This window comes from Mus musculus, chromosome 2, assembly GCF_000001635.26.
Source record: "Mus musculus strain C57BL/6J chromosome 2, GRCm38.p6 C57BL/6J".
Taxonomy (NCBI): Eukaryota; Metazoa; Chordata; class Mammalia; order Rodentia; family Muridae; genus Mus; species Mus musculus.
This window is the reverse complement of record NC_000068.7, coordinates 3,704,305-3,719,866: the sequence shown is the minus strand read 5'-3', so window position 1 is coordinate 3,719,866 and position 15,562 is coordinate 3,704,305. Positions and strand designations below refer to the sequence as shown.

General features: G+C 44.6%; 1 protein-coding gene across 3 annotated transcripts in view; it reads right to left on the bottom strand.

The window, feature by feature from the left end:
• Fam107b (family with sequence similarity 107, member B) overlaps positions 1–15,055 on the bottom strand; it is a 77,331-nt gene extending 62,276 nt beyond the window's left edge. Inside the window, exon 1 of one of the 3 annotated variants that reach the window (XM_006497518.1) lies at positions 14,912–15,055. In XM_006497518.1, coding sequence (XP_006497581.1) covers positions 14,912–15,011 — 100 coding nt within the window. In that variant the 5' untranslated portion in view covers positions 15,012–15,055. Of the gene's footprint in view, positions 1–6,230; positions 6,432–14,911 lie in introns of those variants that run through there. The other 2 variants (XM_011238984.3, NM_025626.4) reach the window with 2 other exon arrangements.
• Between the last annotated feature and the right edge of the window lie 507 nt (positions 15,056–15,562).

Sequence of the window (15,562 nt, the reverse complement as noted above, 5' to 3'; positions counted from 1 at the left end):
CAGGCTTCCACGGCCTTCACTCTTATTTTTTTTTCTTTTTTTTTTTAATTAGGTATTTTCTTTATTTACATTTCAAATGTTATCTCCTTTCCTGGTTTCCCCTCCGAAAACCCCCTATCCCTTCTCCCCTCCCCCTGCTCACCAACCCACCCACTTCCACTTCCTGGCCCTGGCATTTCCCCATACTGGGGCATAGAACCTTCACAGGACAAAGGGCCTCTCCTCCCATAGATGACTGACTAGGCCATCTTCTGCTACATATACAGCTAGAGCCAAGAGTCTCATCATGTGTTTTCTTTGGTTGGTGGTTTAGTCCCAGGGAGCTCTGGAGATAGTGGTTAGTTCATATTGTTGTTCCTCTTTTGGGGCTGCAAACCCCTTCAGCTCCTTGGGTCCTTTCTCTAGCTCCTTCATTGGGGACCCTGTGCTCTGTCCAATGGATGGCTGTGAGCATCCATTCTGTATTTGTCAGGCACTGACAGAGCCTCTCGGGAGACAGCTCTATCAGTCTTCTGTCAGCAAGCTCTTGTTGGCATCCGCAGTAGAACCCAGATGTCCCTCAACAGAGGAATGGATACAGAAAATGTAGTACATTTACACAATGGAGTACTACGTAGCTATTAAAAACAATGAATTTATGAAATTCTTAGGCAAATGGATGGGTCTGGAGGATATTATCCTGAGTGAGGTAACCCAATCACAAAGAACACATGATATGCACTCACTGATAAGTGGATATTAGCCCAGAAGTTCGGAATACCAAAGATACAATTTGCAAACCACATGAAACTCAAGAAGGAAGACCAAAGTGTGGATACTTGGATCCTTCTTAGAAGGGGGAACAAAATACCCATGGAAGGAGTTACAGAGACAAAGTTCAGAGCTGAGACTGAAGGAAGGACCATCCAGAGACTGCCCAACCTGGGGATCCGTCCCATAAACAATAGCCTTCACTCTTACAGACCTCATTATGACACTTCAGGAAGGAGGCCAAAACCTGAGTGCAAGAAGAGAAGACAACATGGACATCCTAACATCACAGCCAGGTAATCTTTAAAATGCTCCAGCGAACATGACAAGAAGAAAAGCAAGGTGAAGAGAGGGATGGAGCCCTGCCCTCTTCAAGCATCCCTATGGCGCCCATGGCATGCTGCCTTACTAAAACGCTCAGTTACAAGGCTGCGCGCAATGCCGACTCTGCTCCGAAGCCCTTAATTGGGTTTTTTCACTACTGAAGTTCTTGACAGACTTGGAGAAGAGCCCTCTTTAGCTAAATGGCTGGGGAACCATAACTAACTCTGCAGATTGTCCTTCCTTTCTGCTCACAGCTTTGCTGCGCTGCTTCGACGGGGTCCATTCACTCTGTTTTTTGCTGTGTTCTGGGTGTCACAGCCACGAGATCACCCCTAAGGCCAATAGCATAGAGGCTTCCTGTTCTCTTCTAGAAGTCTTGTGGGAACACCTATCTATCTACCAACAGGTTGCAGGTTTTGGATCAATATAGTATACACTTACAATAGAATGCTACTCAGCCTACAGTATGCTACAACCTTAATCTTGAAGGTGTCATACTGAGGGAAGGAAGCCCATTGCACAGGAGCCAGGGGTGCACAGTCACATTTCTATGAAGTATCCAAGAGTCAAGCTCACAGACTCAAAGGGAAGAATGACAGCTGAAAGAGGCTGAGGAGAGAAGAAAAGGGGACTTCCAGTCAACAGCCGTAAAGTTTCAGTCAAGCTATCACTTTTAGAGAGTAGCTGCTCAGAACCAAGCCTGTGGTTAGCAGTAACACACACGACCCAGGTACTCTCCTTTGTCTGCCTCCCTGAACCTAGATTACAATCATCCCCTGCCCAGGGGCTCTGTACATGGGTGCTGGCAAGCCGTTCTCAGGTTCTCATGTTTGTGAAGGAAATGCTTTACCAACTGAGCCATCTCTCAGCGCCCTATCATGACAAACTTTTAAGTGCACTTTTACAAGGCCACAGACACTGACAGGAAAGCATCAACAACTTGGTGATTGGCCAAGTCTCAGGGACCATGCCTTGGAATGCCACTGCCTCAGGATGGTCTTTACCTACCGCATCATAGGAGGTCAGTATTACCAAGTTCACATTAGCCTCACAAATTAGAAAAGTTCACAGGGGCTATGTGACTTACTTAGAGGTCATCAAACTGTAAGCTGTATTCTCTCCTGTTAGAGAGAAGTCTTAATAACTCATTCTTAGGAAGCTTACAGAGGCCCCGCAAATTCCCTAACTAAAGCTTTCTGTGTCTCATGACCAGCAAAGGCTTAATCAACAGCAGCCCAAGGAGGGGGGCTGAGGAGGGCCTCCTTAACCCCTGCAGCAAGCTCTATTGCTGCTCCATGCCTGTGGAGTGTGGAGTGAGTATTACTGTCATCAATGCCAGTGCACATGTCCTTTGTGATCTCACATAAGTCACACATACACACACACACACACCACTACATACGGCAGGCCAACCACAGGCCCAGCTGTACAGCTGCTCGTCGCCTGATACTCCACTTTGAGTGACATCTTTGCTAGAACTGTCCGGCATTCCTCTGCTTTAAATGCAGCCCTATCCCCTCTTCCTTCCTGTATTCCAGCTGAGTTTGGGAACACTCTCAAGCCAGTATCTATTTTCCCACAAGCTCCTCTAGCTGTCTCTTCATCTGTAATAGAATTTCCAGAAATGGAGGGAAACACAGCTGTAGTCTGCTGATCTCTGTGTGACACCAACACTCATTTCTCAGAATCTCTAAGTCAGGACACCACATCACTACAACAATTGACTCCCTGATGGCCCTACTGACCCCTTCAGTGGGGACAATGAAGCTGCACTAGAAACTGTCCCAATATCCCAGCCAAATTCTAGACAAAACACAGCAGTCTACCTCATCAGTTAGTTCAACTATGCCCAGCTAGCCCTGGGCAACTCATGTTCCCAGGGTATCCCAAGTATCTGCCTTACAGGATTAGGAACGTATTCCCCATGTTTCCCTGTGGTTTCTCTCATTCTTCCTAAAGGAGCTTAAATCAAACAGTGCTAATTCCTATTCACAGCTCTGAAAGTCTCAGCTATTAAATAACGTGGGGGTCACTTTGTACAATTCTTAAAATATCATCCTCACATACTCTGCCACAAGGACCAAGTTCATCTTGTTAACTACAACAAACTCAGTGTCTGGCCTCCTCCAGCAACCTCAGAAACAGCCCCCATTGATTTACCATTTCCAAAGGTAACCCAAGTCAGTTTCCCAAATAAATGTATTCTTTCAGGGGTGAGGCACCGATGGATAAAAGCATTCATCCCTTTAAGTGCACTCAGTAAGTACTCACTGTGAGGAAAAGTTCAGATGGAAAAGGCCCAGCACTTCTCCACAGAAAGGAAAAGAGAAAATAAGAGATTGCTTTAAACAGGAAAAGCAAGAAGAGGAAAAGATTAGACCGGGGAAGACACAAGGCTATGAGTAGTTCCCGTGGGACCAGCTATACATAGATCTTCACTCTACAGTAGCTTTCCCAGTATGGAACCAGTGAACCCCAAAGCTGGCCAGTTTCTCTCCCCAGTACTTCTAGACTCACCAAGGTATATATGGACTTCCACAAACATCTTAAAATCCAGATCTCACTGAACCAAACTCCCAAGTCTGAGTTCTCAAACCACTCCTGCACAGCGTGTTCCAGAGGGAAGGGGCTTTTAGACATCAATAACCCCAACTAAGCCACAGTATTCAGTCTGTGTCCCCCCTTTCAGTGGAAGAAAAAGTTTTCTATCCCTCAGTCTCACAGAAGAAAAAAACAAAACTGAAAAATGAAAAATCCTTCTTCCTTTGCTTGCAGCATTTTAAACAAAACTCGGAGCAATTAGTCAATTAGTAAGAGCACCTGCCTTCCTTCTGGGCAAGAACTCGATTGCTCTGGGTGTGTCTCTAGAGTACAAGTCTTTTATGTACTTCAGGAGCGGGCTCTCCAGCAACAGCTCTAGCCCTACATGGGACTCCTAAAGTCTGAGCTGAGGCCCAAGCTGCCTGTACTGCTCACACAGCCCAAAGCCCTCAGAGGGGTAGGAAATGAGACTGGGCACACGGCTGTTTCCTCCTGGACCTTCCATCCCACTCGATGCTGTTAGGAAGTACATGACTAGAAAAGCAACAGAAATCACTACGGAGGGCAAAATATTCTGCCCACCACCTAGGGGACAACCCTGCAACTACTCCAAGTGTGCATGCATATTAAGGAACCCAAAGCAGATGAAAAACTGCAAATGGGACCTGACAGCACACTGTCCCAACCTCCTCCTATGGTGTCTCCTGCTTCAGAAATGACTGCAGAATACTTCATCATCTCTTGAGCACCCTGCCTCTAAAGGGCTGTCTCAAAGGCTTCTTTCTGCTTTGCATACTAAAGAACTCAAAGACCAAAATTTTTACAAGGGGAAAATATAAGTAATGACAAAGATGTCCACCGGCCAAGTACGTAGCTGAATGGCCTTTTAGACACTCGAAACTCTTCACTGTAATGAAAACATATTTTACTTTCTCAACACAAACTTTCTGAGATGTGCATGAGGCACATGGAAAACACGGCTAGTCTTTCTACAGGCAGCTCTTTCCATCCTGGATTTCTCAGGATTCTCAGAACTTTTCACAGTAAAAACATTTATTTACCTTTTAAACGGTCCCAAGCTACTCCTGATATATATCTATCTATATCCATATATGGATATATGTGTGTGTATACAGATATAGATTTAGATATACCCATACAAATATATATATACATGATAAAGTCTTTTGTGTTATCTCCAGTGAAGTGCAAAGCACATTACTTTCCCTTCATCTTCCCGCCTCTCCCTTCTGAATAAATAGTTACTGGCAAAGCTCTGAGAAAATATATTCCAAAACAAGTTGTTAGTATAATCCTCTGTGAAAGCAGTAAAAGGAACATTGCAAAGTTATCATTATTAAATGTCATGCTTTAGACAAGTATAAAGGTTAGGAATTAACAATGTGTTCATTTAGACTCTCTCTCTCTCTCTCTCTCTCTCTCTCACACACACACATACACACACACACACACACAAACTTCCCTGCCACCTATAAAGCAAATACACCTTCATCCTCAGGGTATGTGTGGGTGGTGGCCACATGAGTGACCTATCTTCTGGTTTTTAATTTATCACAAATATATATGATTATTAATTCAAAGTTGTAAAGCCTGAAACTCCAAACACTAAGGAACCGTCCCTAGACAGGCATCTCTGACAGGATTTAGAGCAACTTTAACATGTCCAAATGCTAGTGAGGTAGCATGCCTAGAGAAAGTGTACCTGTTAGCAGGGAGGCTCAAATTCAGAAAGTCAAGCCAAACAGGGCTCCTTCTGTTCCCCTGTTGGCGCCTCCAGTATCACCCCCCATTCTGACTAAGTAACCTCACTTAGCAGTCCTGGACAAAAATCTGAGAAGGGATTGGGATGGCTGGTGTGTGCACTTCATCCTCTCAACAGGAACTCTCTACATTTCAAAGAGAGCTGGGGACGCTTCACTTCCAGCACACATGTCAAAACTTGGCTCTTATACACCAGATTACCTCCCAGTCATCCAGAAATGTTTCAGGAGGCAATCACTGAGTCCCCCAAAAATGTGGGGACTTCTGCGCTGACATCACCCAAACCCCCTGGCTTGACCGGACTCCAAGAGGCACAGCAGAGTCCAACATAGAAAAGTTACTTGCAGACAGGAAACAGTGTCACTACCACCTTTCAAAGCAGCACGACCCCGCCTTTGTCTGCCGGGTAGGAGCCGGCTTCGGGACGCTGACCCTGTCCTGCTGCCGGGACAGGCAAGGCGGGCATCTGGCCCGGGGCGCGCAGCCACTGCAGCCTGGGTCTTAAGGTCTGGGTCTGCAGGGCCGAGGATGCAACAATGAACCAACCAAGCAGCAGCCTGGATTCCCCCCTCTCCAGGGGGCCCCTCCGCCCCGGCGCCCCTCGATCCGGGCCGCCGCCCGGGCCCTGCACCCTAGACCTCCCCAAGCAGCGCAGGGCCACCAGGCTCCCCGCTGCTCGCCTACGCCCGAGGGACCGCATACCCCAGCCCGCCCTGCAGGCCAACGACAGGGTCCCCCAGGCCGGGGTCAGACACCCGTCGCTTTCTCCCGGCGGGCGGCCGCCTTGCAAGCCCCTCGTCTTTGTGTGAGAAGTAAGTGTGGGGCCAGCCTACCTCGCACAAAGGCGCGCTGCTCCCTGGCGCGCTCCGCTGCTGGCGTTGGTACCCGGCACCTTAGCCACCGAGGTGGCGAGAGGGCGGTTCCGACGGCGGTTGCAACGCCGGAGTAAGAAGCCCGTCCGGCTCGGGGCGGCTCTCGCACCCGGCGGCCTCGCGCGTCAGAATTAAGTGGCGGGGCGGGCCGGGGACGGGGCGGGGCCGCTGAGTCATCACTAAGTCACGCCCAACTCCTAGGCCACGCCCCCGAACGGCCGACCACGCCCCCCGAGCTTTCAGCCTTGCTTTGCCCTAGTGGACTCAGATGAGAGCTCTGGATCCTTGGTCATGTGGCAGGGGCCTCTGTTGTGCGGGTTTACTTTCCTTTGCTTGGGTGCCCAGGAAAGGACCAGGAAGGTGGAAGGAAAAGTTGTCACCTGTCTAATGGAAGGTGTCAGCTGCAAGTTCACGGGGCCCACAATTTAAAATTCATTATGCATCTGCTTTTGAGTTTATTTCTCATCTTTCTGTCTCTCCTTTGTATATGTGTTTCTCTCTGTCTGTCCCTCTCATGCTCTGTCTCTCTGTTTGTCCTTCTCTTGCTCTCTCTGTTTCTCTTTCTGTTTGTCCTTTCTGTCTCTCTGTGTCTTATGTCTTTATGTATCTGTAGCTCTCTTACTGTGTGTCTATGTCTCTATGTTACTGTGTATCTCTTATTGTATCTCTGTGTTCTCTCTCCTTTTTGTTCTCCCCCACCCCTTTCTCTTCGGTCTGTTGAAACCCTGCCAAATATTTTTTTTGGAAGAAAATCAAAAAAGGAGTTTGTTATAATTACATAAAGTCACAGTCAACTGAAGGCTCAGAACCCACTGACCTGGGCTTTCCTCTCCACCCTCACCAAAGGGCAGATGGAGAATTTAGATCAAGGAAGGACTGATCTGATCTTTAAAAAAAAAAAATCTAATTTCATTCTCTAGCTCTCCTGAATTGTTTCCCTGCCCTACCCAAAATTCCAAGGGTGCCATTTACATGAATCACGAGTTCAGCCATTTACATGAATCACGAGTTCAAAAGCAGGCCCTGTCTCAGGGTGAGAACAAGGCCAGCAGGTTGATGGATTCCATACCAAAGCCTTTTCATTTTCTTGGCAACAGATGACTAAGGATTTATTTATTAGGAAACTTTTCTGACTCAAAGAGCTTAGGTCATATTTGCACAGGGGGAAAAATGCTGTCAGTGGATTTCAATGAGCAAATTACCTATTCCAAATGTTTCAGTCTTACAGAGTCCTCTTAGCCAGCTCCTGGGCATCCTCCCAATCCAGGAGCAATAGACACACTCACCCCAGGATTCACATTACTTCACATTAGTCTAAAATACAGCACGTAATAGTGATAACTTTGCAATATTCCTTTGCCGCTTTCTCATAGAGGTAAGCCAACAATAATTTCCTCAGAGCCTTCCCAGTCCCAGGGGCTCTCTGCTGTGCTTCACTCGCAGTCTTCTGCCATTCACCCCCATGCATGGAGTTTCCTCTCCCCCTGATGGCTCCCTAGTCTCCAAGCAGAGGGATCCTGCCTAGACTCCTACCCCTACCCACACTGACATCAACTCCTAAGTTCTGAATAGGATGAGCAGCTATCCCCTCCCCATCTCCGGTAGTGCCCACCACACTTGCCTCTGGGCTCTGTGACCACAGTATGGTAATGGTGTTCTAACTGGTCCTAGCCACCATTGTGTCAGGGTCCCAGCTGCTTTCTGGGTGAACTTTTAAATCAAAACTGATCCACCACTGCTGTTGCTGCAGCAGGTGCTGCTGCTGCTGCTGCTACAATATCTATTGTTTTAGCTATTTTTCCTGCCATTTTGACAAAACACCTGATAGAAACAGGGGAAGGAGGGTTTACTTGGGCTCACAGTTTCACAAGCTTGTGTCCTTCCCGGTGGCTGGTGTATCCAATGGTGACTTTACAAATGAGTGTCCAGAAGCAGACAAGAATAAGAGTAGAATAAGCTGCCAGTTATCATTTTCAAAAGCCCACTGCTAGCAATCTACACCCTGAAAATACCGTAGCCCCCCAAGCACCACCACTGGCTTAGAACACACACTGAAAGCATGAACCTCTTAGGAGCATTATAGATCCAATGTCTAATGTGTAACAGGTTCCCAATTCCTGCTACAAGGTGAAGTTCAAGCTGCTTAGTGCAGTCCTCCAAAGGAAAGTACCCTTCCCTGAAACCACCTTGACCATGGTCCCATGCTCTTCCTACACCCCTAAGCACCTGGGGCTCTGCTCAGCCACTGTGCTGCTGCTCTGTGACCACTGACAGTGGGATTCTGCCTCTGCCTGGAATACTTCTAACCACTCCCAGCATCCAAAAGTCTCGCTGAGTCTAAGGCTCCTCTGAAAAGCCTTCCCTGACCTGCTCTAACTGAATGGGTTCATTCTTCCCATCTGACCTGAGCACAGCATTGTAATTATCACATCACTGTTAATATGCACTCCCTGAGAGCATTTTGCGCCTGACATATAAGCTTATCTATACATCCTTGGGCTTAATTTAGCATGTGCCATATAAGAAGTGCTAGGGCCTAGATTGTATTCTCTCCTTGATATACAAATTGAAATCCTGACTACCCCTATCCCAATGGAGCAGTTTGCCAATAGTCCCTAGATAGAAGTAATTTCAGTAAATGGGATCATAAGTTTATTATTAGTGACTCTCCCTGTTGCTGAAGCAGGATACCTGGAAGGAGCAATTTCAGGAAGAATGTATTCATTTTTGACACATAGTTCAAGGGGACATAAATACCTCTATAGGAAAGGCATGTAACAGGGGTGTGAGGTGGCTGTTCACACTGTGCCAACCATCCAGAAGCAGAGAGAGATGAACGCTGGTACTCAGCTCTTCCTCCCTTTAATGTGGTCCTAGACCACAGCCTACGGAACAGCATCAGCCACATTTCAGGTGGGGCTTCTCGCTCAATTAACCTAACCTTTATAACATCCTCACAGATATACCTCAAGGCTTGTCTCTGGTGACTCTAGACCCTGTAAACCTTACAGCCACTATTAACCATCAAGACAATCTTATAGGAAGGAAAGTGACAAGCTCCCTTCTCCTCCCAATCTCTCTCTCTCTCTCTCTCTCTCTCTCTCTCTCTCTCTCTCTCTCTCGTTCTCTCTCTCTCTGACACACACACACACACACACACACACACACACACACACACACACATAAACGGATACCCGGACAAATGGACACACAGACACAAGGACACAAAGAGAAGACAGCCATTCAGAAACCAGAGGCCTTACCAGAAAACGATCTTTCTGGCTTCGTGACTCTTACATTCCAACCCCCACAACTGCATCAAAATAAAGTAAAGGGCCTTATATTCATATACCTCTCAGTCTGTGGTATTCTTGTGTGGCTGCCTGATCAAATGACCTAAGAAGCATTCTTTGGACTCTCACTTTGGTAAGACGCTATCCTACCAGTGCACCTGACTTGTCCCTCCAAAACAAACTGGACCAGCGTCCATGATGCCAAGCCATTGGGTAGACTGCCTGAACATGATAAGTGAACCTTCCCTGCCCTCTCAGAGAAATGGAAACATATGGTTTGTTTGGCCATCTGAGATAAAAAATGCCTTCAAAGCCTGCCCTGTGGTATTGGGTACCACATCTTCTTTAACCCCAAAACAAATAAGAATGAGAGAAAATATTTACTTTGATTTCTTTTTTAAATTCAATTGACAGTAGACAACAGCCTTGTATGAAATCCACTTTAGGAAGCCAAATGCCTCACAACCCTGGGGGAACCACAGGGTTCTGATCCAGGTAAGCTCAAGTAAACTAATTTAATTTGGTTATCCCTAGAGCCATTGTGGGCAGACCATGGAAATAGGGCTTTAAAGTTAGAATCATTTATGTTCACAGCTTCACAACATCCATCACAGTGCCGGCATCACAGTTAGTGGTGATCAGTGCTTGTTGCCCAGGTGAACCTGGAACTTCTGAGAACAGCTGGACATCCTAGAGTACCCACTCCATGGGGGGCCTTGGTAGACTGGCTATCACCAGATGAAGCACAAAAGGAAAACTCCTCTACAGGGTGTTCTGAGTCACCTAACCCACCATGATGACAGATCCTCTCATCTTCCATTACTGGAAAACGTATGTAGTCACCTGCAACTTAGCACTCATCCATAAGGTCACTTGTGAACTTGGCATTAGTCTTGTGCACTTACTGTGATATGAGGGAGGAACCTCAAATTGATTCCCCAAAGAAAACTAAAGAAAGATAAAAATAAGCATTTGGGCATTTGGGGGCATAAAGTAAAGCAAAATCAATTTGGATTAAGACATGCTGGGTTTTGTCCTTTTTTTTTTTGTCATTTTCATTATGCATCATCATGCAGCCCATACTTTGTATCCTAACCATCATGTGAGGGGGCTCTGAAGAAAGAAGCATAATTGTGCCCTAAAAGAAGTTAATCCTTGCATATGTAGAAATCTTTACTATGTCTCATGTGAGTTAATAATTCACTCAAAAAAAAAAAAAACCAAATACAATTTTCATTTTGAAATCCTATGTGGAAGCCATGACTTTTACCCATATCATATTTTCTAATGTCTACATTCATTACTTAATGCATTGTAACAATTATGTCAAACCTTGGGTCTTAACATAAAGATGAGTAATTTGCTCACAGTGCTGTGACAACGTAGACACGGCTCAGCTGTGATGTCTCCATCCTGTTCCGTGTAGCCTCTGTTTGGCTCTGTCATTGGAGGGCATCCAGGGATTGGTTTGCCCTGAGTAGCCTTGAATGCCAGAAGCTGGCTAACACTGTCAGCTTGGTCACTAACCCTGTTCACTAGGTCCTCAGCATGATCATCTAACTCATCACTAGTGGCAGAGTCTTTCTTCCCATACTACTTTGGAATATACATTGCAATCCCAAGCTCTTCTCTAGCTATAGATGCCTTTGTGTAGTAATCGGATGGAGGCAATACTCAACTGAGGACCAATCTTCCCAAATGACTCTAGTTTATGTCAACTTGACAAAAACTAATCAATAGGACAATCGAGGGGAATAGTCTCCAGAGATGTATGCTAATTAATAAACAGCCCAAAATCATTGTACATTAAACCCACAAGATAGGTTTGGTAGGTCTGATAATTTATTGTTGGTCTTATGTCCTAAACTGATAGACCAACAAAAATATTAAATTTCTATATATTTGTCTCTTCTTTAATAACAATGAGAAAGGAGCTAAAGAAGAAAGGCTTTAGACAAGACATAAGATTGATTGGGTTGTAAGCCAGTAGGTATCTAAAGTTCATTCTATAGCATATTAAATACCAACATTGTGGGGCTGGAGAGATGGCTCCGTGGATAAGAATGCTGACTGCTCTTCTGAAGGTCCTGAGTTCAAATCCCAGGAACCACATGGCGGCTAGCAATCATCCGTAATGAGATCTGACATCCTCTTCTGGTGCATCTGAAGACAGCTACAGTGTACTTAGATATAATAATAATTTTTTTTTAAAAATACCAAAATTGTAAAGCAAAGTACTGGAGACTAAGTGGTTTAGAATACCACTCATATATCCCTCAGCTCAGATCCACCCTAACTAGTTTCTCTGAAAAAAAAAAAATCACAAAGAAAATTCAAGATATTGACAGGGTTTGTGGTCACTCTCCCAGTCATGGAGCCTAAGGTCTTCTTCTAAGCTCATTTGGATCGACGGCAGAATTTTCTGCCTGTGCTTGCAGCACTAAAGTTCGTGGGGGTTTTGCCGGTTGTCAATCAGAGCCATTCAAAGCTCCTCAGATCTTCCCACATGCTTCAGTGCATGGCCCTTTCCACCAGTAATCTAGTAGTGACTTGCCAAATTCTGCAGCATTTCTAATCAATGGCTTCCATTTTAGCCTCTAGTGAAAGGTCAGATCATCTCCGTGTCTTACAACCAATCAATATGAGGCCTTCCCTGAAACTTCAAAATTCCATCACAAGATGAAATGGTTTGAAAATGATTTGAGCTGTATCTTCCCAAAAAGCTAATGTGTTGGAAGTGTGGCAGTGGGAGACTGAGGACCACTAAGAGATGGAGCCTCATGGGAGGTCAGTAAGTCATTGGGAGCCTGCCTTCAGAAGAGATTCTGTGAGGTCAGCCTCTCTGACTTCCTGTTTCAAGATGTGATCTCTTCCTCCCACACATAGCCCAGGTTTTGATGACATTTAGTTAGCATCAGCTCTGACAGAAATCAAACTGAGCCCAATTGATCCTGCACTTTTAGCTGATAAACCCCTGAAGTAAATGAAACTTGTTTGTTTGTTTTTTCATAAAATTATCCTGTTTTAGATATTCCATTATGGTAATGCAAAACTGACTAATACACGACAGGGCATAGTTTATGGTAGAAGAAATTGAGAAAGATATGGGTGCTTTATAGGTCAGCAATTTTTGAGGATACTTTAGAATTCCATCCATACAATTATGCACATGGGTAGACTGGTACAGAGGCAGAAAGACAGTCTCCATAGAATTTCTAGAACTTGGATCAGCAAGTTGGGTCGGTTGGTAAAGGTGTTTAATGCCAAGCCCAACAACCTGAGTTTTATCCTTAGAACCCAAATGGTGGAAAGGAAGAAAGAAGCGCCTCCTACATGTCGCCATTTGACCGCCACAGGCACAGAAAATAAATAACATCAAGTGTTCTGCTTTAAGTAAAGACCTTAAAGAAAGGAGCCCTGGGGATGTATCCTGCAAAGAGTTCAGCAGTTACTCAGGTAGACCAGAAATCCAAGGACTCAGAATGCTTGTGATGGTGATAATTGGTTAGACATATTTCTATTCAGTCACCCAGACTCCACAGTTGGACATGTAGTAGTGTTCACTGAGCCCTGGTGACCTCAATACAGAAAAATGGGAAAAGAAAAACAAAGTTAAGAATATGTCACCCCAATTTTATCACTTAAATAGCAGAGTGACGTGAATACAGTATGTTCTGCTTATTTTGATTGCCTGTTTGACACAGTTATTATATAACCGTAACCCAATAGTCTATCACCCTGGGACTTCATTTATAGAACTCACTTGTGGAATATTTTGGGAAAAGTTCTGTGGCTTTTTATGCAAAGACAGTGGACCCATGCCTTCTAAAAGGGGGGGGGGGATTTTCTAGGTTAGATTAATTGAGGTGGGAGGATCCATTCTAGATGTGGGTGTTACCATTCTATGGCTGAGGAAGAAGAAGTAAACCAGCCAAACAGTGACACTGATTGCTCTCTGATTCCTGACTATGGATGCAGGAGCTGCCCCAAGCTCCTGCTGCATGCTTTCCCCATCACCATGGATGGTTTGATCTGACTGTGAGACAAAATAAGCCCTTCCTTATTTGAATTGTTTTTGTCGGATGCTTTGTCACAACAAGAAAACAAGTAACTAATTCAGAAGGGATGAAATGGCATATATGAGTTATCTTATATCCTATACACCAAATGAGCACTTATGAGCAAAGGAATACAAATATTCCATTAAATATGCTAGTAGTATATTAACAAAATATGCTCATGGTTAATGATAATAAAAATAAATATTCTCCCAGTAGAACTCACCCACTACAGAGCACTTCACAAACTTCTTGCCTGAGCTACATCCCATAAACTGACTGAAAATGCCATGGTTTTTAGAGAGCTGAAGAACTAATTTCAAAAAATTTACTCTACGTATTTCTTAAAACATTTTATTTCCTTTTTAAAAGACATATGTTCTATACTGTTTGGAGTTTTAAAAGCAAGGGTCTCTGTATAATCCTGGTTCTGATTTGTAGCTATCACAAAGAATCAAGAGAAACAGCTGTTAGCCATATAAACAATTGCCAAATGGTGCAAAGATCTGAGTTTCACATCTTTTTCTTTACATGAATCTAAAACCAGAAAAGAAGGGTTTCTTGAGGTCTTCCTGTGTGTTTAAAATGAATAATCTCTGAAAGAAAGAAAGAAAGAAAGAAAGAAAGAAAGAAAGAAAGAAAGAAAGAAAGAAAGAAAGAAAGAAAGAAAGAAAAGAGAGAGAGAGAGAGAGAGAGAGAGAGAAAGGAAGGAAGGAAGGAAGAAAGGTGGGGGTGGTGCTCAATGGCTTATCCTGTAAAAACATTAAGAGAGCTAACAGTAGAGATTAACAGATAATTCAACTGTTTCTCCATCTGAACAGTGACGTTCATCCCTCTGTAATTCTTGTTTCACAGGACTAGCTCAGAGGACGTTCATACCACAGTCGACTGAGGAGTTTCTATGATCTGTTCCAGTTTGTTTTTTCTTCCTCTTGACATTTGTTGTAAAAACATTTCCATAGGCAGGAATATCCCTCAGAATGTCTGGATAGCTAATAACTAGTTCATTGCCATCTTTCTTCATCTACCTTGGGTTTGTATAATCAAGCAAGTCCATGGAGTGAGGAAATGGAAGCTAGACCAGGACTAGGGAGATGAGTTCAGGCAGGAACTCTGGGCCCAGCCATTAGGAGTGCTTGCTCACTCAGTTCCCAGCACTCATGTTGCATGCTCACGGCTGCCTGTAACTCCAGCTCCAGGAGGTCGAACTCCCTCTCCTAGTTTCCAACAGCACGTACACACACAGAATTCACACACATACACGTGAATATAAATAAATAAACAAACCTACAGAGATTTGTTTTTTCTGGTTTCAGCTCTGCCACCAGGTGACTGGCACTTAACTCACTGTGTCCTTCATTCGCCTCTGGACCCAATAAGTGACTCTTCATATGAACAAAACGTTCCACAGTAGTAGTTTTGCCAACAGACTTGGTTGGGGAGCAAAACTGTTTGATCTACTTGAAGTTTACTAGCAAAGTCCAAACTTCAGAGAATGTGAAATCTTGCCAGAGAAGGTTTTCTTATTAACTCTGCTTAGAGAAGCATGTCTCCCACATTTAAACTGCTAATGATTACTGGACTTTTAAAGTCCTTTCCCACTGATAACATTCTCCTGTTTGCTCTAACCAACTATAATATGAAACAGAGCTCTAGCTAATGTCTGCATTCACTGGATCGTGCTTGGAGGAACACAAATTAGAAGGAACGATAAGGGCCAGAGTCTAATCCAGGGTCACTCATGCAGGTTCATCCCAGACATTTGCCACCAGTGCTCAGGACATGCTGCCTTGTCCTCAGCTTGCAGCCTGTCCCAGGACCTTCCTCTTCTAAACAAACAGCTGAAAGTGATTGCAGCCACAGGGATGCACACACCTGCTTTACTCAGCTCGAGTTTCCTCACAAGTGGAGAAGCCATTTGTTATCAACACCATTCATACAC